The 22,751-nt window shown below is 37.0% G+C and overlaps 3 protein-coding genes and 1 long non-coding RNA gene across 6 annotated transcripts; 2 read left to right on the top strand and 2 right to left on the bottom strand.

Annotated features, from left to right (window-relative positions):
- On the top strand, positions 1-1,918 carry LOC109162993 (putative UPF0481 protein At3g02645). Its single transcript, XM_019311701.1, has one exon. The coding sequence runs from the start codon at positions 133-135 to the stop codon at positions 1,840-1,842; it is 1,710 nt and encodes a 569-aa protein (XP_019167246.1). The 5' UTR covers positions 1-132; the 3' UTR covers positions 1,843-1,918.
- Positions 1,919-5,509: 3,591 nt separating this feature from the next.
- LOC109163070 lies at positions 5,510-6,101 on the bottom strand. Its single transcript, XM_019311789.1, has 2 exons — positions 5,711-6,101; positions 5,510-5,583 (listed from the first exon to the last, which is right to left on the bottom strand). The coding sequence occupies exons 1-2, from the start codon at positions 6,099-6,101 to the stop codon at positions 5,510-5,512; spliced, it is 465 nt and encodes a 154-aa protein (XP_019167334.1).
- Positions 6,102-7,466: 1,365 nt separating this feature from the next.
- Positions 7,467-9,523, top strand: LOC109163079. 2 transcript variants are annotated; one of them, XR_002051194.1, is made up of 3 exons: positions 7,467-7,662; positions 8,707-8,790; positions 9,276-9,523. It is a non-coding gene; the product is annotated as an uncharacterized LOC109163079 (long non-coding RNA). The 2 variants fall into 2 exon arrangements; XR_002051193.1 differs by having other exon boundaries at positions 7,467-8,018.
- Positions 9,524-14,880: 5,357 nt separating this feature from the next.
- LOC109163119 (ribonuclease TUDOR 1-like) lies at positions 14,881-22,353 on the bottom strand. Of its 2 annotated transcripts, none has more exons than XM_019311848.1 (17): positions 22,244-22,353; positions 21,123-21,288; positions 20,757-20,831; positions 20,553-20,666; positions 20,369-20,473; positions 19,130-19,336; positions 18,823-19,038; positions 18,630-18,740; positions 18,094-18,264; positions 17,758-17,955; positions 17,334-17,684; positions 17,017-17,247; positions 16,753-16,932; positions 16,557-16,634; positions 16,278-16,472; positions 15,478-15,855; positions 14,881-15,355 (listed from the first exon to the last, which is right to left on the bottom strand). In XM_019311848.1, exons 2-17 carry the CDS (start codon positions 21,270-21,272, stop codon positions 15,179-15,181), a joined length of 2,937 nt encoding a protein of 978 aa, XP_019167393.1. In that variant the 5' UTR covers positions 21,273-21,288; positions 22,244-22,353; the 3' UTR covers positions 14,881-15,178. The 2 variants fall into 2 exon arrangements, with proteins under 2 accessions (XP_019167393.1, XP_019167394.1); XM_019311849.1 differs by lacking the exon at positions 22,244-22,353 and adding an exon at positions 21,912-22,057.
- Between the last annotated feature and the right edge of the window lie 398 nt (positions 22,354-22,751).

The raw sequence follows: 22,751 nt of genomic DNA, 5'->3' as shown, positions 1-22,751 counted from the left end.
TTATATATACTAATCAATCTAATCTAAATCTATACCACACTACTATTGTAACATAATAAGCCTGTTCCTTCAAACATACCATCTTTAGCTTAAAGCTAAGCCTCTCTTTTTGTCCTTAAACAGACCAAAAACATGTCTTCCTCCTCAAACCAATCAAAAACCATAACCTCAAACCCCAACATACAAAATGACGAGAGTAAATGGGTTATTCATATCCAAAAAACCCTAGAACGAGAGTTGGAGGAGGAGAATGAGATCAATGTCAGCATTTTCGGTGTGCCCAAAACCCTAATGGTGTATGATCCCGAGTGCTACGTCCCACAAAGAGTAGCCATAGGACCCTACCATTATACCAACCCGGAGCTCCATGAAATGGAGAGGCACAAGCTCGATGCCGCCAAGATTTTCCAGAAGCAGCTAAGAACCATAAAGCTGCACAGTCTAGCAGAGGAGATGATGAAAGTGGAGTCCAGGATTCGGCTTTCCTACGACAAACAGCTGAATCTTAGGGTGGAGACGCTGGCGTGGATGATGGCGGTGGACGCCTCGTTCTTGCTGGAGTTTCTCAAGGTTTATGCTGTTAAAGAAGGGAAGCTTATGGCCGCCATGATTTCGGCCAAGATGTCGCATTTGGTCGACCTTAAGGGGAAGAAATCGTCCCATAATGCCTTGCTTAGAGACATTATTATGCTTGAGAATCAAATCCCATTTTTCATTCTTAGAAAAATGCTGCAACCGCAGTGCCCGTCCCCCGAGGCGTCTGATGACTTGCTTCTCACCATGTTAATGGGGTTGTCCAAAGAGCTTTCCCCGTTCAAGAACGAGGGCTCCGCCGTTGTTCAAATCGCCGACGCTACTCACCTCCTGGGCTACCTGTTCCAGACCATCGTGCCGGAAATGGAAAGTGAGCACGTGGAAATAGAGATTGATGAAAATGGGGGAATGAAGGAGAAGAAAGATGGAGAAGAGGATGAGTTCTTGAAGAATTCAGGTTATGTCAAGAGTGCTTTTGGTCAGGTTTGGGGTATCCTTAAAAAGCTAAACAAAGGCCCCGCGAGAGCTTTAAAGAGACTTTCGTCGTTAGCTCCGGTGAAAACCGTCCTTTTAATGCCGTGGAAAGCCATCACCAAGCTGCCGGGGCTTAACGTGATGAAGGGTCCGATTGAGAGCTTATTTTCCTGCGGCCAAAAACCGGACGGCGACGAGAATTCCGATTCCAAAGACAACGCCGATAAACCCCCGTCGATCGAGGAAATCACCATCCCCTCCGTCACCGAGCTAGCCAACGCCGGCGTACGTTTTATCCCGACCAAAAAAGGCATCCTCAGCATCGAATTCGACGCCAAAACCTTCACCCTCTATCTCCCCGTCGTCACCCTCGACATAAACTCCGAGGTGGTTCTAAGAAACCTCGTCGCCTACGAGGCCTGCATCGCCAAAGGCCCATTAGTCCTTGCACGCTACACCGAATTCATGAACGGGATCGTGGACACCGACGAGGACGTGAAGTTTCTGAGAGAAAAAGGGATCATTTTGAACCGCCTGAAGAGCGATTCGGAGGTGGCGAATCTGTGGAACGGAATGAACAAATCTGTGAGGTTGACGAAAGTGGCGTTCTTGGATAAAACGATCGACGATGTGAACAAGTTTTACAATTGCAGGTGGAACGTGAAGACGAAGAGATTCATGAGGTCTTACATATTTGGATCGTGGCAGTTCCTCACCTTATTGGCAACTATTGTGCTCTTGTTGCTCATGGTTTTGCAGTCTTTCTGCTCTGTTTATACTTGTTCTCGCTTTTTCAACGACGTTACTATTCTGGGCACAAACGAACAGAATTAGATTTGTACATTCATATATTGAACCCAGTGATCAAACCAATAGGACCAAGATTCAACAAATTAAGTAGTTTGATTTTTATTTTTAATTTTTTGGGGTTTTTTTCCGCCATTAATGGCATCAACAATGTGTAATCTCTGCATCAAATTGTGTAAATCATTTTCTCTATGTGTCAAAATGTTAAATCATCTTGTCTCCACGTTAAATTGCGAAAATCTTCTGCTCAGCTGGCTGCAATGATCATTGTCCAAATTGTCTTCCTTTTCCTCTGATTGAGTATTTGTTCTTCTATTGAGTTATATGGAGGGGACAAGTGATAGAGTGAAAATTAGGCGTTAATGAAGCTTCTTCGATTTTTTTTTTTTTTTTAATGGGAAAATGACACTTTTTCCCCTGAGTTATATACTTATAGCATTTTTTCCCCCTCAATTATTTAGGTAAGCATATTAACCCCTTCAATTATTCTAAAAGTGGTTGTTTTTCCCCCTAATATATTAAATTGACATTTATACCCTTAAAATAAACATTTTATTTATTTTACTTCTCCAACAAATTATTGCGTATACGTAGGGATGTCTACGATTCGGTTCGAACTGAATCGGACACTATAGCAATCGAATTAAAAGTTTCCGGTTATGATTCAGATCTAGAACTAGGGCTGTGCAGTCGGACGGATCGGACGGTTCGGATGGCGGACTGAGCCCTCCGGTCGGATATCGGATTTCTAATTTGACCACCCTAACCGTTTTTTTTGGTTGACTTATCCGATCGGTTAATTTTGATTTCGGATTGGATCGGATCGGTCGGATATCCGTGTGGTAATTCGGTTTTATCAGAATGTAAAAATCAAATATTCAATTCATAGATGATGGAACACCTAACTAATGAACTACTTAACTAACTTAAGTACTAAAAGCCACTAACTAGTAAGTACTAACTACTTAACAGCAAAAATAACATAAGTAAACTTATAAAAGTGTAAACATATAATCAGCAAAATACAAATTAGCTTACATATAATCAGCAGATTAGCTTACAAATTACAAGTTACAAATTAGCAAAAATATAACAATCTTCTCCAAACTCCCAAGGCAAGCAGGCAACTAGGCAAGCATGCAAGTGGCAACAGCATCAGTCTCCATTCTCCAATCAGCACATTAGCCTTCAGCTTTCATGTTTCATCCATTGAGCAAAAGAAAGCCAGATATCCAAAACTCCAAAAGTAATATATGAATATATGATTAATATAATATAGAGTACTCTATGTCTCTATTAGTCTATTCTTCTTCCTGATAAGTGAACACATAAAAACACAATAAGTTCAAAACATTTGAAGATAGGATTGACACAATCACACAAACTGAAACTGTAAAAGACTAAAAGAGTGCTCAGATAGCTTTTTTTCCATATCAAGTTAGGATTGGGGGCACACTACTCAATGAGTATGGCATAAACACCACACTTCATAGGCAACATACCAAACCCAATTCTATATATTCAGAGAACATGGTGGAAGCATCATCATAGCACAATAATACTTATATTGGAACAACTAATGAATTATATTTAAATAGCAAAGACTCAAAGAGTGCTCAGATACTTTTTTTTTTTCCATATCAATTTAGGATTGGGGGAACACTACTCAATGAGTATGGCATACACCACACTTCATAGGCAACAGACCAAACCCAATTCTATATATTCAGAGAACATGGTGGAAGCATCATCATAGCACAATAATGAACAGTTATACAGTTATAAGAGTAGTGAGTCAGAAGTCAGAAGTCACATTTAGACATTTAGTCAGTACTTATACTGATACCTGAGCTCAATGGCAGCAACATTTAAAATGTTACCTAGCCATGAGCACTTTCCAGTTCCAGTTCCAACTTCCCAGCCTCTGAGGGACATTGATTTGAATCAATGATACACATACATGAATACATGATACACTGATACAGAGGCATAAATTTATCATGAAATCAAATCAAATAAGTAATCACAAATTCAGATTTCAAAATAAATTAATGGAAACTGTAAACATACAACAATTGTAGGCATTCCAGTTCCAGTGCTGGATGTGCTGCACAACTCTGCAGTACAAAAACAAACTGGAAATTAGAACTTAAACAATTAAACATTTAAACAGATCATTGCTGGAAGTTAGAAGTATATACCTTTCTCAATCCTTTCAACATCTTCAATATTTTCTTCAATTGAGATTGGTTGATTGCTTAATCTTAGCCAATCCTGTGCACACACCAATGCCTCAACAATTCTAGGAGTTAGGGAACTCCTAAAGGCATCAAGTACCCTTCCACTTGTACGGAATGCTGATTCTGAAGCAACAATTGATATTGGAACAGCTAGGATATCCCTTGCCATTTTAGATAAGACAGGGAACCTTTCAGATTGTTGCTTCCACCATCTTAGAAGGTCAAATGAATCATCCTCATCCACAATAACCTCAGAGAGATACACTTCCAACTCAGTTTTTTTCCTAGACAAATCCCCACTCACCAATTTTTGCTTCTTAATCTGAGATTTCAGTAATGATTGAGGTCTCCCAACAGAAACAGAATCAGATATTGTTATTGATGGAGAAAATTTTTCAGATTGTTCAACAGACTGGACAGGGAAGCATGCAACATAATCTTCAAACAACTCCTTAAGGCCAACAATCACCTTATCAAACATTGTTTTACCCTTTTCCTCACCATATAACTGGTTAAACTGAATGGGCATATACTCAATTTTGTCCCTGGGGTCTAAGATATTTGCATAGAATATCAAAAAATTCATTTTTTCAGGCTCACCCCAATACTTATCAAATTTTGCCCTCATATTTTTACCCATCAGTTTAACACTATCTTCTGTAGCTTCCTCCATATTTTTCAACAAGCAAGACAAATCGGAAATCTCAGAGAAGAAGGTATTAGAAGTCACATACAATGATCCAGAAATCCTAACAGTCATTTCATAAAAAGATTTCAGAATCATAACCAAAGATTGAATGGATTCACAATCTAAGAAATCAGGTACACTTCCACCAAATCAAATTTAAATGAACTGTCATGATCATCATAGGCTTCAAATACCTTCTGAAACAATAATGCAGTATTAAGCATCATATATGTGGAATTCCACCTTGTAGAGACATCTAGACACAGAGAATTCTTAGCTTCCACCCCAATTAGATCAGCTAGTGATTTAAACTTCTGCAACCTAGCAGGTGAGCTCCTCACATACCTAACAGCATCCCTGACTTTCTTAACAGAACTGTCACATTCTTTCAACCCATCCTGTACCACCAAGTTAAGAATGTGAGCAATGCACCTCATGTGCAAATACTTACACCTAACAGCAGTACAACCCCAAGAGCCCAACTTCTTCTTCAAGAATCCTAGAGCAGTATCATTGCTGGAAGCATTATCTACTGTCACACTAAACACTGATTTTAGACCCCAGTCCAAAAGGCAACTCTCTAAAGCCTTTGCAATACTTTCCCCCTTGTGGGAATATATAGGAACAAATGAAATAATCTTCTTTTGCAGCTTCCACTCACTATCAATGAAATGTGCAGTTATGCACATGTAGTTTATTCTCTGGACTGAGGTCCAAGTATCAGTTGTGATACTTACCCTCTGACTGCTAGTCCTAAAAAACTTCTTCAAGTTGACCCTCTCATCAGAAAATATCTTGAAAATGTCCCTACTGATAGTCCATCTTGAAGGGATTTTAAACCTAGGACAGCAAACTAAAACAAACTTTCTAAAACCCTGTCCCTCAACAATCCTAAAAGGAAGTTCATCTAAAATAATCATCTCAGCTAAGGCTCTCCTTATCAAGTCTTGATCAAACACCCAAGTACCCAACACCCCTTCAGTTCCTTCACTACTTTGAGTTCCAGCAGAAGAAGGTGCAGGTTGGAATGTGAGTAGGGACTGCCTTGTCTCCTTAGAGTGAGGATTTTTAAGGCAGTTTACCACATGAAGTCTGAGAGAAGAAGTCCCATGTTTCTTGCTCTCACAGCAATACACTTTTGCACAATATATACATTTTCCTTTGATGACAATGCCATCACTGTCTTTGATCTTTTCAAAGTGATCCCAACATGGAGCCCTGGATTCAACCTCTTTCCTTTTCTTTGGAACAGGTGGAGGCAAAGGCTGCTGAGACTGAGGAGTAACAGTCTCTATAGCAGGTGCTTCCAACTCAGGTTGGGTTCCAGATACACCAGTAACACCACTAACACTTTCCATCTAAAAAGGGGAAAGTATCAGTGACACAGAATGGGAAATCACTCATTGAAAATCATCAACAGAGAATGGGCTTTGTCACATACACACATGTATCAATTAATTAAAGTGTTAAACACTTAATCAGGCAGAATTCAGTGAATTAAACATTTCATCATGTATGCAGAATTGCACATAAATGATTTAAGGGTCACATATCCATAAACTTACAATTTCACATTTTCACAGTTACAACTTACAACTAAGTAACTAACAACTTACAAATTACAATTTACAATGAAATCCATAATCAGGCATTCAAGCTAAGTAGATGTATGCTACTTTATATGCTCATCATTTATATGGATTTCAGTCACACATGAGTACAAGACACACTCCCACATTTATATGGCTTCCACAAGAATACCATCATGCTTAACATTTATAAGGATTTCAGTATTTCACACACAGTTCCTGAGTTCCACACTTCCACAGTGGCAAGGGGCTAGGGCAGTATGGCTTCCACCACAGATTAGGTTACAAATTAGAAACCCTAATCACACAATTCACAAATTCAAACTCAAAGGACTAGTGACATGCAATCCGGAACTTCTCAACGGATTTACAAGTATCATAGTCCAGTGAGTCCACAGATTAGGTTACAAATTAGAAACCCTAATCACACAATTCACAAATTCAAACTCAAAGGACTAGTGACATGCAATCCGGAACTTCTCAACGGATTTACAAGTATTATAGTCCAGTGAGTCCACAGATTATGTTACAAATTAGAAACCCTAATCACACAATTCACAAATTCAAACTCAAAGGACTAGTGACATGCAATCAGGAACTTCTCAACGGATTTACAAGTATCACAGTCCACAACTTCACATAATCATAAAAATTAGAAACCCTAATCAAGAAGACAAATGCACAATAATCTATAACGAAAATGAAAATAGGGTTTAGTAATTACTTCGTTTCTCAAATTTAATCCCTCGAGAACAAAGGGCTTCGGATCCACTATTCCACCGTTCCACAGTTCCACCGGAGTCCGGTGACCGGACTAGGGTCTAGGGCTTCCACCACTCCACCAGAGTCCAGACTAGTCGCTACTCCGAGTCTCCGAATAGGGCTTCCACCAGACTACAACTGAGAGAACTGAGATTTGAGAAGTGACACTACTAAAAATTCGGTCATTTCCGATGGACATAACCGACAACCAAAGTTTTTGTCGTTAATTATTAGAAGAATAGCCGGCAGCGTGTTAAACAGTGGCGGAGGGAGTACGGGCCAAAATTACACAGCCCAAAACGTCGTCGTTTGGGATGTTATATATATATATATATATAATTTTTTTTTTTTCATTTGTTCTCCACACAAAGCATCGCTCTTTTCTTCCGGCTTCCTCTGCGATTTGGAAGTCGCCACCGTGTATCGCGCAGGCGCCCACCACGGCAGCACTCCTGCCGGTCCACCGCCTCGCCGCTTCTGCCTCGCGCTCTCGCACAACCTCGCCAGTCACCTCGCGCCCTTGCACAACCTCGCCAGTCGCCTCGACACCAGCCACCACTCCCACCAGGTTTGGCCTTCTTCAGTTCTTCGACTCTTCCATTACTAATGAACATCAACTTCTCACAATCTATCCCTTGAATTATAAATGTCAATTTCAATAATTTATTCAATTGTTTGCCTAATTTTCTTAATTTTTTGTTTGCCCTAATTTCTCTAATTTTGTTTTTGCTTAATTTCCCTAATTTTGAAGTTACCCTAATAAGCCTTATTGGCTAATTCAATTGCTACTATAGTTTTTTTCCTAATTGCACTAATTTTGTGATTTTTTTTTTTTTTTAATTTTGATATGATTCACTGATGCACTGTGGATTACTGGATTATGCTTATGAGTTTTTAATTTGGCTGATTCACTGTGGATTACCGGTAAATCTATCGACCCCCTATACTGTATATTGGATAAAATGTGGCTATATTTTTCTTGAACTAAGAAGGATAACAGATTAACAAGGGGATAAGAGAAAGATTAATCTAGTTAAGAGAGTGAAGGCTAAAATAATGAAGCTGGTTAAAATATTTAAAGTATAAAATTTGGCCTTATATTTTTCTTGAACTATGAAGGATAAGTTAATAGAATGAAGGCTAAAATAATGAAGTTTAATAGCAGTATGTTACCACATGGAAAATGAGGCTTCAGGCTTGGTCTTTGGCAAATAGAAAGAGTGACAATATGACCATTGTAAAGTTGCATATTATATATATATTTTTTAAGTTATGAACTTGTTTAATCATTCACTTGAATTGCAAAATACAATATTTTTCCATTGCTTTATCTCACTATAGTATTTTGTCACCTTCCTAATGAAGGTGAAAGGGTTGGAGACAGGGTAGTAGGGTGGTATTAGCAGAAGAAAGAGGAAGATATTTTATAAGCTTGAGCTGATTTGTTCATTGATTGATAGTACATAATTTGAGCCACTTCCATGATACAAATGATCAGTACTTACTTGAGTTACTTCCATTTGTTATTGTTGATGACTACGAAAAAATTATTGTTTGTTAGGGTTATTGTAAATGGTGATGCTATTGACCTGCTGTGACCTTCAATTTCCAGGCAGATCATATGGTACAATACGATGAGGAGTTGAAGCTTCCAAGACATACCTTGTTTCTCTCCCAAAACTTGACAGAGCTTCTGGTAAATATCAAATGCACAATGACATTTGTACTTTTGCCAACATGTTCGTTATGTTCACAATATTACTAGGCAAGTGAGCAAGTCTTGTCTCTTAGTATATATTTTTACTTTTTATTTGTTTCTGATTACTGTTGTAAAGTCATCTTTCATTTAGCAATTTGAACTTTCTAATGAGAGATATCTAAATGGTCTGCCTATGTTTAAATATCTCTGTTATTTCTAGTGACATATCAAGAGCCTGACCATACATGCTTATAAGTTATAAGATAATGCGGACCTTTATACGTTAATATTTCCTCATGTCTTGGAATCATTTTAATTTTAAGAATATTTGGACATATGGACATGCATAAATTGTGGATCTTCTTGAGTTTGGTAGTTTTGAGAAACTATTTTCCAGATTGTTTTGATTTATTAGTTTTTATTAATGGAATAGTTTTGAGTTTTGACATAATTATTTACTTTATTCTTTTCTTCTTGGATAGTGAAACGGTTAAATTTGGACATAAAGCAACCCTATATTGAAACATGCAAGGCTGATGATCAAGCTGCCAAGGTGATAATGGCTCCATGATTGTTTGTCTTCTTCTTTGGGATTCTCTAAACATTTAGTTTGAGATCATGAATCTTTAATGATTTTAGTTGAATAGTTGATGTATACATTGTTAGAACTTATTATCTAGTGATTTATGTTCAAGCCAATTGAAGGCATATAATATGTTTGTTTTGATAACTACAGTTATTGACAATGCCAAAAAAAATTGTAATGACTACAGGTACAGTGTGTAGAAGCCTAGCATGTGAAGCCTAGCAGGCTAGCATGCTGTAGGATTTTTATTTATTATTATTATTATTATTGGGTTTCCAATGCTCTTTACCGACGGAGGAGTTCAACAGAAAAAGTCCTGCATAATTAAATTCACCCAAGAATGTTATGTCGGTAATATATTATATATATAATTAAAATATAAAATTTTCGACATACCTGTGCGTCGGAAACGATTTGGACCACAAAATTCTGGGATTGTTTCTTGCCGGAGTTTAGCGACAGATTATTCGACATAATTTCTGCACGTCGGAAATTTCCGACATATGTGGTCGGAATCCATTTTTACAGAGGTGACATTTTCAGACTTCCATTTTTCGTCGGAAAATTTGTCGGAAAGCTTAGTTGCGACGCAAATCAACATTTTACTGACGAATTTTCGTACGTCGGAAATTCGCGAAATTTTAGTAGTCTGAGAACTCAGAGTCTTAGAGAGTAAGACTCAAAGACCAGAGCGAAAGAGAGAACGAGAGATGAGAGATGAGAGATTGAGACTTGAGAGAAGACTGAAATGGGAGCTCGGCTGCGCTGACCGGAATGGATAGTATATATACATATAACACACGACGTCGTATTACATAAGGGTAAAAAAACCCTAGGCTTCATCGGTTTCTCGGACGGGTTCGGGTGGCGTTTAATGCCTCCCACCCGAACCCTCTTCATCCGGCTAAAAACGGCCACTCGGTTCGGGTTTTGTCTTCGGATACGGGCCGCTCAACGGGCTCACCCGTCGGTTGTCGGGTTGGGCGGGTGGGTCGGGTTTCTCGGATTCTGCACAGCCCTATCTAGAACCCAATATTTGGATTTCAATTTATTAAAATTATGAATCAAAAAAATTGGATCCTGAACCGTGAACTGGCGGTTCCGGACCCGATTCGCGATTTTGAACCGTTTTTATTTTAAAATTTTATTTTTATTTTAAAAATAGTCTAAATTCAACAATAAATGTATTTTATTTTTTCAGTTCGGAACATGAACCGTCCGTTCCGAGATTTTAATAAACTCTAAATATCGAGTTTCGATTCTAAATTGTAATTGGAATATTTCGATTTGGTTGCTATAGTGTTTATTTGGTTTGAACCAAATTATGGTCATAATTTGTTGGAGAAGAAAAATAAATAAAATATTTATTTTAAGGGTAAATATGTCCATTTATCATTTTAGGGGGAAAAACAACCACTTGAATAATTAAGGGGAGAAAAGTGCTATAAGTATATAACTCAGGGGAAAAAGTGTCATTTTCCCTTTTTTAATTTTTACTTTGGATTTTGTTTTTGTTCTAATGTGTGTTTGATTTTTTTTTTTTTTTTTTTTTTTCATGTTTCAGGTTAATTAGTTTAATGTTTAAAAAAAAAAGTTTAATATTTATGTTAAATCTGAATAATCAAATTTAATTTGTCTGTTTCAATCAAGGTATTAGTTTGTTTTTAATGTGTTAATATTGGCTTGTATTTTTAAGGAAAAAAATGTCAAACAAGCCATTGAATTTTTTGATTTTGTGCAATGTCACTGAACTTAAAAGTGTGCAATTGAACCATCAAATAAGCAAAATATGTGCAATTGGAACATTTTATCATATTATTGTACAGGGCCGTATTTTAAATTTTGGTGGCCCTGTTCTAGTAAATAAATGTGGCCCTACTAAAATTACAATTTTTAAAATTAATACATGTAAGTTTCGAACCTTTGACCTCCAAGTTAAAATACAACAAATACACATTCTTACCATCTCTTCATGGAACCTTTTAAGTTTAATTAAAAACTTTTAATTTTTATTTATAAACTAGCTAGGTAAAAATTAAATATTGGACCTTTAAAATTTGGGGCCCCTCTAAAGTTGGGGGCCCTGTGCGGTAGCCCAGCTTGCACAGCCTAAAATCCGACCCTGTTATTGTACATAATTTAATTTGCTTGTTTGATGGTTTTATGCAATTGGACCATTAAATTTAAAGTGTGCAAGTTTTGTTTTGTTTTGTTTTGGTTTTTTTTTTTTTTTTTTTGAATGTTACTGACTCTATTACACTATAGTATCTGTTCAAACATACTTTCTCAACTTAATGAAGCACACAGAGTCAACAACACCTCCACTGAAATTCGATCCATACTTTCTCAACCTAATGAAGCACGCAGAGTCGCTCGATCTCATGACTTTCCACATGAGAAAGATCACTACATGTCATCTAAGCACAAGGTGCATGACAAAAAGTGTGCAAGTTTAATAGCACTTCAAGTTTAATAAGTATATTACAAGTTCATAAGAGCTTGTTCATCAGCTTCACCAATAGCAAACACATGATGACTAGCACAGTATCAACACTTTAAAAGCACAACATATGCAAAAGATTTAGGTTTGTTTGGTTCAAACATTGAAATTATAGTGATAATATGAATCAAATACTTGGTAATGATAATAGTAATGAGTTTACGTAGAATAAGTCACTTTTTTTTTTTTATGGAAGTTGGAACCAAAACAAACAAATAATTAATTATTAAATTAAATTAAAATTATATATATATATATATATATATATATATATATATATATATATATATATATATATTACTTCATACTATATAAAAAGCCACACACATTGAGATCTACAATAGAGCCTATTCAATTCGATATTCAAAACAGTCTAATTAATGGAAGCCTCTACCTAGAGTTTTTTTTCCTATAAAACACTTAAGATCAAACCCATGTGAACGTAAACCACGACAATTTGTTTCATATAAAATACAATCATCACCAACGGAAAAAATGGTTCAGAGGTGCAGAAGAACCATTCGTGTATTTTCATGGTGGCGGCAGCGGAGGAGGAAGACACTAGAATGTAGAAAAGGCTCAAACAATCACACCTGCAAAAAATACAGAAAGGAATAAACAAAAGAAAATAATCATGGAAAGAGACAGACATAAAGAAACCACCTTCTACAGGTAGAGATTGTCGAGTGTCCTTTTGTCTTTACAAATGCGTCAAAGAACTACTGCGTGCTTTTCTTTTCTAATTTCTTTGTTTAGTATATATATAGGGGCACACTCTAATGCGAACGGTCACTTAGGAGAGAAATAAGAACCACTCACAGTCATCCTCGTGTCCAGATCAACGAATCATATGTAATTTTAAAAAAATGACGCGGTGGCATTTTCATAAATAACTCGAATTTTGGTGCAAGTAAATGTGTTACAAGTGCAAGTAGCTGGTGCACCTTTGAAAGTAAAAAGTGCAAGTAAAATCACTTACAAGTGCGAGTAATTTACCTTGTTAACATTCATGCACCTAGGTGCACTTAGTATTGACATTTTACTTGCACATGTAATATATTTTACTTGTACTTATAATACATTTTACTTGCACAAGCGGCCAAGAGAGAAATAAGAACCATTTACAACTATCCACGTGTCAAGATCAACGAATCAGATGTAATTTAAAAAAAAAAAAAAAAAAAAACGGCACGGTGGCATTTTCATAAATAATTCAAACTTTGGTGCAAGTAAATGTGTTATAACTTCAAGTAGTCGGTGCACCTTTGCAAGTAAAAAAATGCAAGTAAAATCACTTACAAGTGCAAGTAATTTATCTTGTTAACATTTGTGCACCTAGGTACAACTAATAATAACATTTTGTGCAACTAGTTATAACATTATGTGTACTTAGTATTGATGCTCAGTGTAAATTTTACTTGCACCTGTAATACATTTTATTTGCACTTGTAATACATTTTACTTGCACTTAGGTGCACTGTATGAAACTTCTACTTGCAGTTGTAGTACATTTTATTTGAACTTGTAATACAGTTTACTTGCACTTCGATGCTCAATTATTTACGAAAATGCCACATCATTTTTTTTAAAAATCATTGTTTCTCATCCATTAGATCTGGACACTTAGATAGATGTCATGCGTTCTGAGTTCTCTCCTAGCTGCACCGTTCGCACCTGAACGCACTCATATATATATATATATATATATATATATATATATATATATATATATATATATATAATTAGGTTCAAATGTTGTTGGTGCGCCCATGTGCAGTTATGCAATTAAATCTGAGCCATTGATCTTGCTTAAATCAACGTCCAGGATTAGCAAAATTAAAAAAATAAGTACGGTGGTAATTTGGTATTTTTTTGCATTTAGGTCAAATTTAAGGTACCAGGACTATGTGGTCTAATGGTATCCGGGTTGGACTTCCATTTGGAAGGTTGTAAGTTCGAGCCTTAGTGGAGGCGTTATTGGCTCTTTGTGTTTCAGTAGGTTGAGAAAGTATATGAACAGATACTACAATGTAATAGAGGTGTGTAATTTTTGTGCTTAATATAAGTATTTGTTGAAACTTAAAGTGCGTGTCTTGTATAAGCTTTGACATTTTAGCAAAAAATAATAATTCTGAAAATTTGACAAACTAAAGTCGGACTTGAGTTTTTTACTAAAAATTGAAATCTCAAACGAGTTTTTTCTTTTGTAAGTTTTAAAATCTGTCCATTTTTGTCCATGAAAAACACTCATTTCAGTCAAAAATCCTCATTTTGTTTTAGACCATGATATGAACTAGTCTTCTCTCATCTATATATATAGTTTCATAGGTCGTTGTTGCTTTGTATTGACAAGTTAACCCATGTTTATATGCTTATTTATTTCCCACTAAATGAGAGTTTCCATAAAAAAGAAAAAGAAATTGTCATAGCATGCACTGCACATCAGTGTTCTAATTCTCTTTTCTTTAATTTTGTCCTATTTTAATCATAATATTAGGGAAGTTTCATTTATAGTTTAATGCGGTAATGCCTATATATTTTTATTTTTCATTTCATTTGGATGATGAATACATTATTATATTTGGATAAACCAAATAGTATAGGCTACAAAAAGGATCAGCTGAATAGTGTTTGCATTTTTAATGTTTGCAAAATTAAAAAAAATAACCAAATGACTTCAATGTCCATCGTCGTTATGCCATGAAACCGTGTTCACTATCCATGATGAACACAGTCCCAAACGGTGTAGGCACCGTTATCTTCCACCAATATTACTTTTTTTTTTTTAATTAACAGCGCAACTTTTCTTTCTTCATATTCACATTTTGCGGTTTCACTTCCTCTTCACTCATCTTATTTCAAGAATTTCAAGAATAACATAACATAATAAAAATATACAATTCAATCGTCCTGTCCTTATGGAATTTAAAATCTAAATCATTTGTATTGATTGTAATAGAGGCCTCATGACAGACAGTCAGACATTATATGCTCTTAACTATAGAAAAAGCATAGGGATATTAAACAATGAAATGAAACAAAGTTAGACAAAGATTTCTTCTGTTATCTCCCTCCACAACACTTATTAAAAAGTTCTATAATTTAAAAAAATTTAAAAAATTTAAAAAGGAAGACAAAATTTCTCTCAACACACCCCTCAAACTCCCAAAGTCGCTGCTTAATTTCTAAATTACACCCAAAAAAAAAATATCAATTCAAAGAAACTACTTTCAGTTTGGCAGAAAGATATACTCCTCACTCTAGATGAGTAAAGTTGGGGTACCCAAAAACCTTTTTGCTCAGCGCTTCCCAGCTGCTGCTTTCCTGAGAGGGGGCGCAGATTCCTCATCATCTGACTCGACATCTCCATACTCCCACATCCCACGCCTCTTTTCTCTTGCTTCAGTTTGGGATTTTTCCAACTCCTCGAGGATGTGTTTTGGAATCCATCGTTTCTCCTGCCTAGCAAGTCCTTCCTGCATATTACAACCGCATTCGTTAACTTATAGCTCTCACCATCTTTTTGAATTACTGAGATTTTCTACATTTGTGGGGGATGGGTAAAGATTAACCAAGTCATAGTGGTAAAAATACAAACCTTCAGCATAATGGAGTTAATGCTGACATTAGTTTCTGGATCGGCCAGTGTAACCATGAAGACAGTCCCGGTTCCTTGTCCCTTAACTTTTCCTCCCGAAGTATCCTTTTCCTCAACCACCGCCCTATATTCTTTTGGAGAACTGAGAAGAAGCTCACTCATATGAAATGCAGCCTCTTGTCCATAATCATCCTCCAGCCCAGGTACCTTGACATAGGCAAGACTACATAGCTGAGCAACACCGGGAGCAGAGGACACTGACCCATCAATGGGGCGCAGTTTACTGTATGGAACGACTTCTTGATTTCCGTAGTCTATGTAAAACACTTCGAACTCGTCTGTTGGAGATTGAACAGCACCTCGAGGGGCATTCACAATCTTGCCAAGTCAAAGCAGTAAAATCAGAAAGACATCAAAAGTGGTTATATATGAAGTACAAACTAAATATTCGGGAGTAATTTATGTTAGTCATAGAAACATTTCATATCAAAAGGGCCAAACATAGGGTAACTTAGTCAAGATGGAAAAAACATCACAAAAACAGGAGTGTCCCATATCACACACATACACATTAGCAAAGATCTTGAAAAAATATATAGATGTTACTTGAAAATATGGTATCGACAATTTACTATCATTGGTGCAAGTAGGCAGCATAAATTTCTGTATTTAAATAACTATATAAAGCATTAGTTGGAATCTGCATGAATTGAAACCAAGTAAATTCTAGGTTTTGCAATGCTGCAAAGACATCCAACTAGATCCAGAATCAAATATGAGAAATAGTACTGGGAGTATACCATTGCTCGGTTCCATGAATTATCTGCAGTAAACTGTGCAAGCACAATATCACCCTTCTTAGGATTAAAAGCACCAATTACAGGAGCCTCCTGAAGGTTTAAAGAAGCAAGCTGTTTCTGAATAGATGCCACTTTCTGATCTGCAACTGACTGGACATAGAATTTACCACCTCCCAAAACTTCAGTAACAACTACCTGAGATCATTGTGCATGGACAACTGAATAAGCACTGTGCATATGAGATTTTTAGTTGAAGAACACCAGATTGATCTACTTTACCTTCAACTCTTCTTTTTGCCTCCTCTCAGAAACAGGGCCAGTGGGAACTTCCTCTCCCTCAACATAGTTTGCCCATATCTGCATTAGTTTTAAAAAAAATACATATATTATTGATACTAGAAACACAAGGAATGAATACCAAAAGAAAAAGCAAAAGAAAAATAAAAGAAAAAGCAAAAGATTAACAGTAATAGACCTTCAGCTTCTGCTTTTTGGCAGACTGCTCTGCCTGAGCAAGAAGGTGAGCATCTGGGATTGAGCCAAAAGAAGATAGTCTGGCCAAGCCAGCTTCAAGAAGTGCCACAGCAGCATTTGTTCTTGACTCCCATAACGTGCCCAAGAAAGTTCCAGTTCTATCAACATTTTCTATTTCAATCTGAATGCAGAAGATTGAGCGGAGACAGTTAGGCAAAGGCAAAAGGCAGAGAACCAAAACAATTAAAGAGAAGGATAGAATTACCTCAACATCCCTCTGCATTATCTTCCGCCTCATAAGCGCAATGGCTTCTTCCGAATATGGCTCTCCCCGACCAGGGCATCTAACACCAGAGAAGGAGAAAGCAATGCTGCATGTTTCCTTAGGAATGAACAATTTAAATCGATGACCACTAAGAACATATTCAACAACAGCAGACATCCTTCTGTTCCTTTGCAGGAAAGGTAAGAAATCCCTGGCTTTCTTTACAGAAGCCTGAAATTTTCACAAATAATAGCTGGTTAGTTATTTACACCATCAAAACTGAAATAAGACCAAGAATTGAGTAGGAGGGCACTAACTGTTGTCAAGTCTGTTACGTGTACAGCTGGAGAATCCTTTGGAGAGTGCATACCCTTTTTTCCAGCAATAGCACGTGATTCAGCAGAAAGAAGAGAATCATAACAGTTTGATCTTTCCTCAAAATCACGATGCCTGATAACAGTTGCTAAGCCACGAGCAACCAAAAGCTCAGCTACATTCAACCCATTCTGCGGATTACTTGCAGCAGATGGAGCAAGTGAAGCATTGTCTCCATCCTTAGATACTACAAAGACAGATCCAAAATCCATGACCCTATCAGCACCACTAGCTGCAGGAACAGTACCATCTGCCAGGATAACCTTCCTGGAGTACTCCATTGAAACATGCACCTAAAAAGAGCTAAGATTAGTACTCATTAAAATCCACCAATATACCACAAAGTATTAAAATGACCAACCATACTTGTTTCCCAATAAGCCGTGTTCTCAAGAATTCCTTTGATTCCCTAGCATAAGGGGCAGGTTTTTCGTCTCTACGAGGATTCCCTATTTTGGGAGCCCTAATACTCGAGAGATTAACTCTTCTCTCAGCAGATGGATCTCCAAATGGCAAAGAATCATCGGCTACAATAACGCAATCTCCACTTACAACCTCAACCACCTAGAGAAGTAGACAGAAGGAAAATCAAATGAGTGAAAAATTTCTTACATCACAGAACTGGAAGTTATTATATACATATATATATATATACATATATATATATATATATAGATATATAAACCCAGACCACCAACGTACTTTTCCTGTGAAATTCTGGTCATGAATAGCCTTTGAGTTTGTAGCTGGAGGTACATAATTTGTCCAAATTTTTAAGCGGTTTTTCTTTGCTTCAAGTTCTGCATTCTTCAACCGCCTTTTAACATCTTCTTCCAGCATGCTTGCACTCCATTCAACATATTTGGCAAAACCCTGGAGGGGGCCAGAAATTTATTAGAGCTTAGTTGCTGACTGAAGGGAGTCCGACAATACTAAAGCCACAAAAGGGAATCAAAAACAAAAAGCACATGAATGTGTAGACTAATATTGATGTGTACAGCTCTTTCTTTTTCTTTATAAACGTCATGTAATCATGCCAAACCTCAAGAAATTTAAATACATATCTGAACACCACTTGATCAGGTGATATCCCAGTCATTTGAAATTTTATGATGGAAAAATTAAGAAGTATAATTGTTCCACCCTGAAGTTAGTAGATAAAGATAGGATTTGAATATTGAAAGATAAGATCCTGCATAGACTATTCAGTATTGAAAGAAGTAAAGTTTGGCACATACAATTTCTACAAGCTCCAAGCCAAGGTCCTTTGGTGATTCACCACCATCAGAATAGTAGACTGAACCAATCAGATTGCTAAATTTATCAACACCCTCGAGAACAATTCTAACCTGTATAATAAACCGAGTTTAGAAGAGTATATGAAAAAAAAAAAGGCTCAAAAAGATCTACAGCAAACAATATAAGACCTACATCTCTATTTAAAACACGAATTTCAGTGAAATGTTTGGCTTCTCTGCCATATGGATCAGGTGCAACTTCTGTTATGGATGCTGTCGAAGCTGCAAGTCTCTGTGCTGATGTTAGAGGTGCACGAGGATCAGCCGACGAATCTCCATTTGCTTCGCTAGGGGTTATTTCAGTTTCAACAGGAGTCTCAACTGTTGCCCTTCTTCCCATGGAAGGTGACTGGTTAAGAGAATCAAAATTAAAACCAAAATGGCAGAAAATGGCAGAGCATGACAATGCAAAATAGACCTTCAAAAAACATGACAGCCACCTGAATTCCAGCAACAAAAACTTGGACAAACTGGAAGTCTGGAAGTAAATACACACGGAGTGTGCTTCCATCACGAATCTGCTCAACAATAGCTTGCATGGGTTTCCCTTTGTTTGCATCCAAGAGACCCATTGCATCAAAGTTACTAGAATCACCAATGGCAGAGGGAGGTAAGTTCCTGACGGATGCATCTTGAGCACCAGGCTCCTGAAACCATAAAAGTAAACCAATTAGGCTAGTATGTATAACAAAATAAAGCTAGCCACACCTTATCCCTTATTCTTAACATATACAAAGTAAACACAATCACACAGGTCATTCTCATAAAGAACAAACAAAAAAAGAAGAAAATGACTGAAAAGTATTCAGTATCCAACAGTGCAAAAGATCAAAGAAGTTTTAGCTTAGCAAGCCCCTCTTCTTTTCACCAAAGAGATTGAGAGATACAAGGATATGTAAACAAAAGTTCACTGGCACAGGATTTGATGCCATAACTATGGTGAAGTAAGAACAGGGATAAAGCCCAAGAGTCCAAATCCAGCAGGTTTGGGTTAGTAAAAAGGGCCTTTAGAAGGTAAAGCATTTAGTTTCACAGAACATGATTTTTTTTTTTCAGGTTTGGTGATTGTGTCATGTTGGAGGAAATGCTGAAGAGCCCGCCTCTGCTTTGCCCCCACCTTACTTCGACTTCAGTTTGCTGCTACCTCTTTCTTTTTCACTTCCCTCTACCTCTTGCCTTCTCCTTTCTCTCAGCATCCAAGTTCTAAAGGGACCAGATAAAGCCATTCCCTACACTAGGAGCATGATTAATGCAATATCTTTCCAGCTGTATTTTATTTTCCTTTTTCCTATAGAACTTGGATGCTGATCAGTAATTTACATTATGCTCATTAAAAAATATGCTAAAAAAGGAAAAGAAATTGTGTGCTGAAGGAAGGAAAATCTTTTGAGTGCCGGAAAGGCTAAGGCTTACCAAACCCACCTTTTCTGAAATGGCTTCAGCTGGGTTTGATCCAGTTTGTTAAAGACAATATAAAACCCCATCAAGCCAACCCATTGGGGTGGGAAGACAAATTTGTAGTCGTGGAATATTTAGCAGTTTACAGAATGAACACTCAAGGCTATAAGAACCTTTCATGTGGTTAAAGCCTTAAAGAGTTGGCAGATAGGGAGCATGGGCCAAATAAAAAACCAGACAATTTAAATTTCACTAGATAGATTTTAAAAACTGAAACTCACCCTGTTCCATCGACCTAGACCTTGTTGTTTGGCATTTTCTTCAAGGCGTAGTAGTTCTTGTAAGAAGGGGCTAGCTTCTCCCTTCTGTTGACCCTGCTCTCTAACCTGCACCAATCAGAATGAGCTCAAATGAGAATAACCAATACCAAAGGCAACAGCTCAAGAAATGAGTAGTGTTAACAACCCTCGCCCAGCCTTCAGCAACAACCAACAATGCAACGTTCTTATCGCCAAGGAAAACAGAGCCAAACTCTCGCCCTATGGATGGTACAGTGTATTCAACTTTGAAAGTGACCTCCTACACACAAGCAAGGGCCCGATAAGTCTTATTATTCATGGTAGGAATAAATTGTGTGCTAGAATAGTTGGCTCATAGCCTCATAAGCACCTTTCCAATGCAAAGCTTCCTTAAAAACTCCCTGCTTTCCCATGCAAAAGGCTCATCCGTACCACCACGACGTGCCTACAAGGAAATCACATTACAAAAGAAGAATCACTCTCTCCCCTCCATCAAAAAAGGATTATGAGATGCAATAGTAGATGGAGTAATATACTAATTCTAGCAATAGTAGATGGATTATGAGATGCAATAGTACAAAGGGGATTTAGAAAGAATTCTAGCATGACAACATCATAGAATAAGCAAATTTAGAAGAAGAAAATTTAGAAAGGAAATGTGTTGAAAGGTGTACAGCTACTGTAGCTTAGTTAAACCTAAAGAAAAAAGTAAATTGTTTAGACAGCATGCACATACCAATCTTGGTGCAATTAAAGATGACAAAGTGATTGTCTTTTCTGGGGGTATTTCAGCCTTGGTACTTCCCATTATTAGCAAGCTGTCACCAGAGGGAACAGCCTTCACTCTTCCCCTCAACCATCCTGTGGCTCCAGCTGTTGACGCCATTTCAACAGCTAAAGGTCTGCAGAAATGCGTTCACACCAAAGTCAAGGGACCAAAATGCTTTGCATATAGCCTTTACAAAATGTTGATGCAATTGGAGAAATTATTCTTCCCCAATAAATAAAGCACATCATGAGCATTAGTTGCCAAATAATGAGACAACGTAGTTGCTGACCACCAATTGAGCAAAGAAGCAAAAGCCATACCTGGTAGATAATTAATGGCTCTAAATGCAATCAATTTGGCTAAAAACACAATCTTTCAGGTTTGCACACAAATAAAACTGGAAGAACCATAAAAAACTAGCATCATGCATATGCATAGCTAAATGTATAATGTCCCTAAAACACATAAAAATGAAACCTTCACAAATGCACACTAAATATAAGAATTTTGCAATCTAAAAAAGAAGAAGAAAAAAATAAAGCTTTACACCCCATAAAAATCAAAACTAACAAAAGGGAGAAAAGCCTGTGTTTGATTTGAAAAAGGCGTTAAGTTGCAGATCTCCAAAAGCAGTACTTAGAAATCGAGTCAGCAGATCCAACTAAAAAAAAAAATCCCAACAAATCCGAAACACGACCTCAAAACTATCGGCAACTTACTAACTAATGATCCATGGTCAAAACTCAAAACCGTTACCACACTATAACAGCAGCTAAAACTCGTAAAGATTTCCAACCACACGTAACCGATCAAACGACGACCTCCAAACAGAGCTTCATCCACATCACCGCGCAACTCCGAACATCCAACCACACCATCCACACAGTAGATTACGATGCATGCAACGAAAATGCAGAAATCCACACAAACACACAGAGATCTACACCGTATGCATTAATGATCGATCCAAAAACAAGCAGAGAACATCGGCGAAACAGCAATCGGAAAATAAAGTGAGCTCAATTGAGGCGAAACACGCACGCAGAGAGCTTAAAACAGATCAAAAATGGAGATCGGAGAAGAGTTACCTATTCGAGCAGAGAGTTGCGGGTTCGAAATCGAGAATTGGGAGGCTTTGTAAACTGTAAAGGAGAGAGAGAGATCGGAGTTCCGGCGTGCGGTTATATATATATATATATAGCTATATGAGGGTACGGAAATAGAGACCTTTTTGGGGAAATTACGGAAAAGACCATCGGGGTTTGTGTACTGTTACAGTTGCGACTTTCAGATCTATTCCAACTCTATCTACGTTTTACTCCGCAGTTTTTACTCTTTTCGGATTATTTTTTTTTCCTTTTTTATTTTTATTTTTGGTGTTTCAAAAAAATTATTTATTTATTTATTTTTGGTGTATATATATATATATATATATATATATATATATATATATATATATATAGAACACAGTAAAAATAACGACTCGTTTTTTGGACCGACAGTGACAACATTGACGCGCCACGTTGGACTCTTTATCCACTAAAACTATGCCATGTCAGCTCTTTGTCCATGTAAGCAGTTTACCCATTTTTCACA

Source organism: Ipomoea nil, unplaced genomic scaffold, assembly GCF_001879475.1.
Source record: "Ipomoea nil cultivar Tokyo-kokei standard unplaced genomic scaffold, Asagao_1.1 scaffold2975, whole genome shotgun sequence".
Classification (NCBI taxonomy): domain Eukaryota; kingdom Viridiplantae; phylum Streptophyta; class Magnoliopsida; order Solanales; family Convolvulaceae; genus Ipomoea; species Ipomoea nil.
The sequence above is the reverse complement of the archived record's forward strand: the minus strand, read 5'-3'. Positions and strand labels throughout refer to the sequence as shown.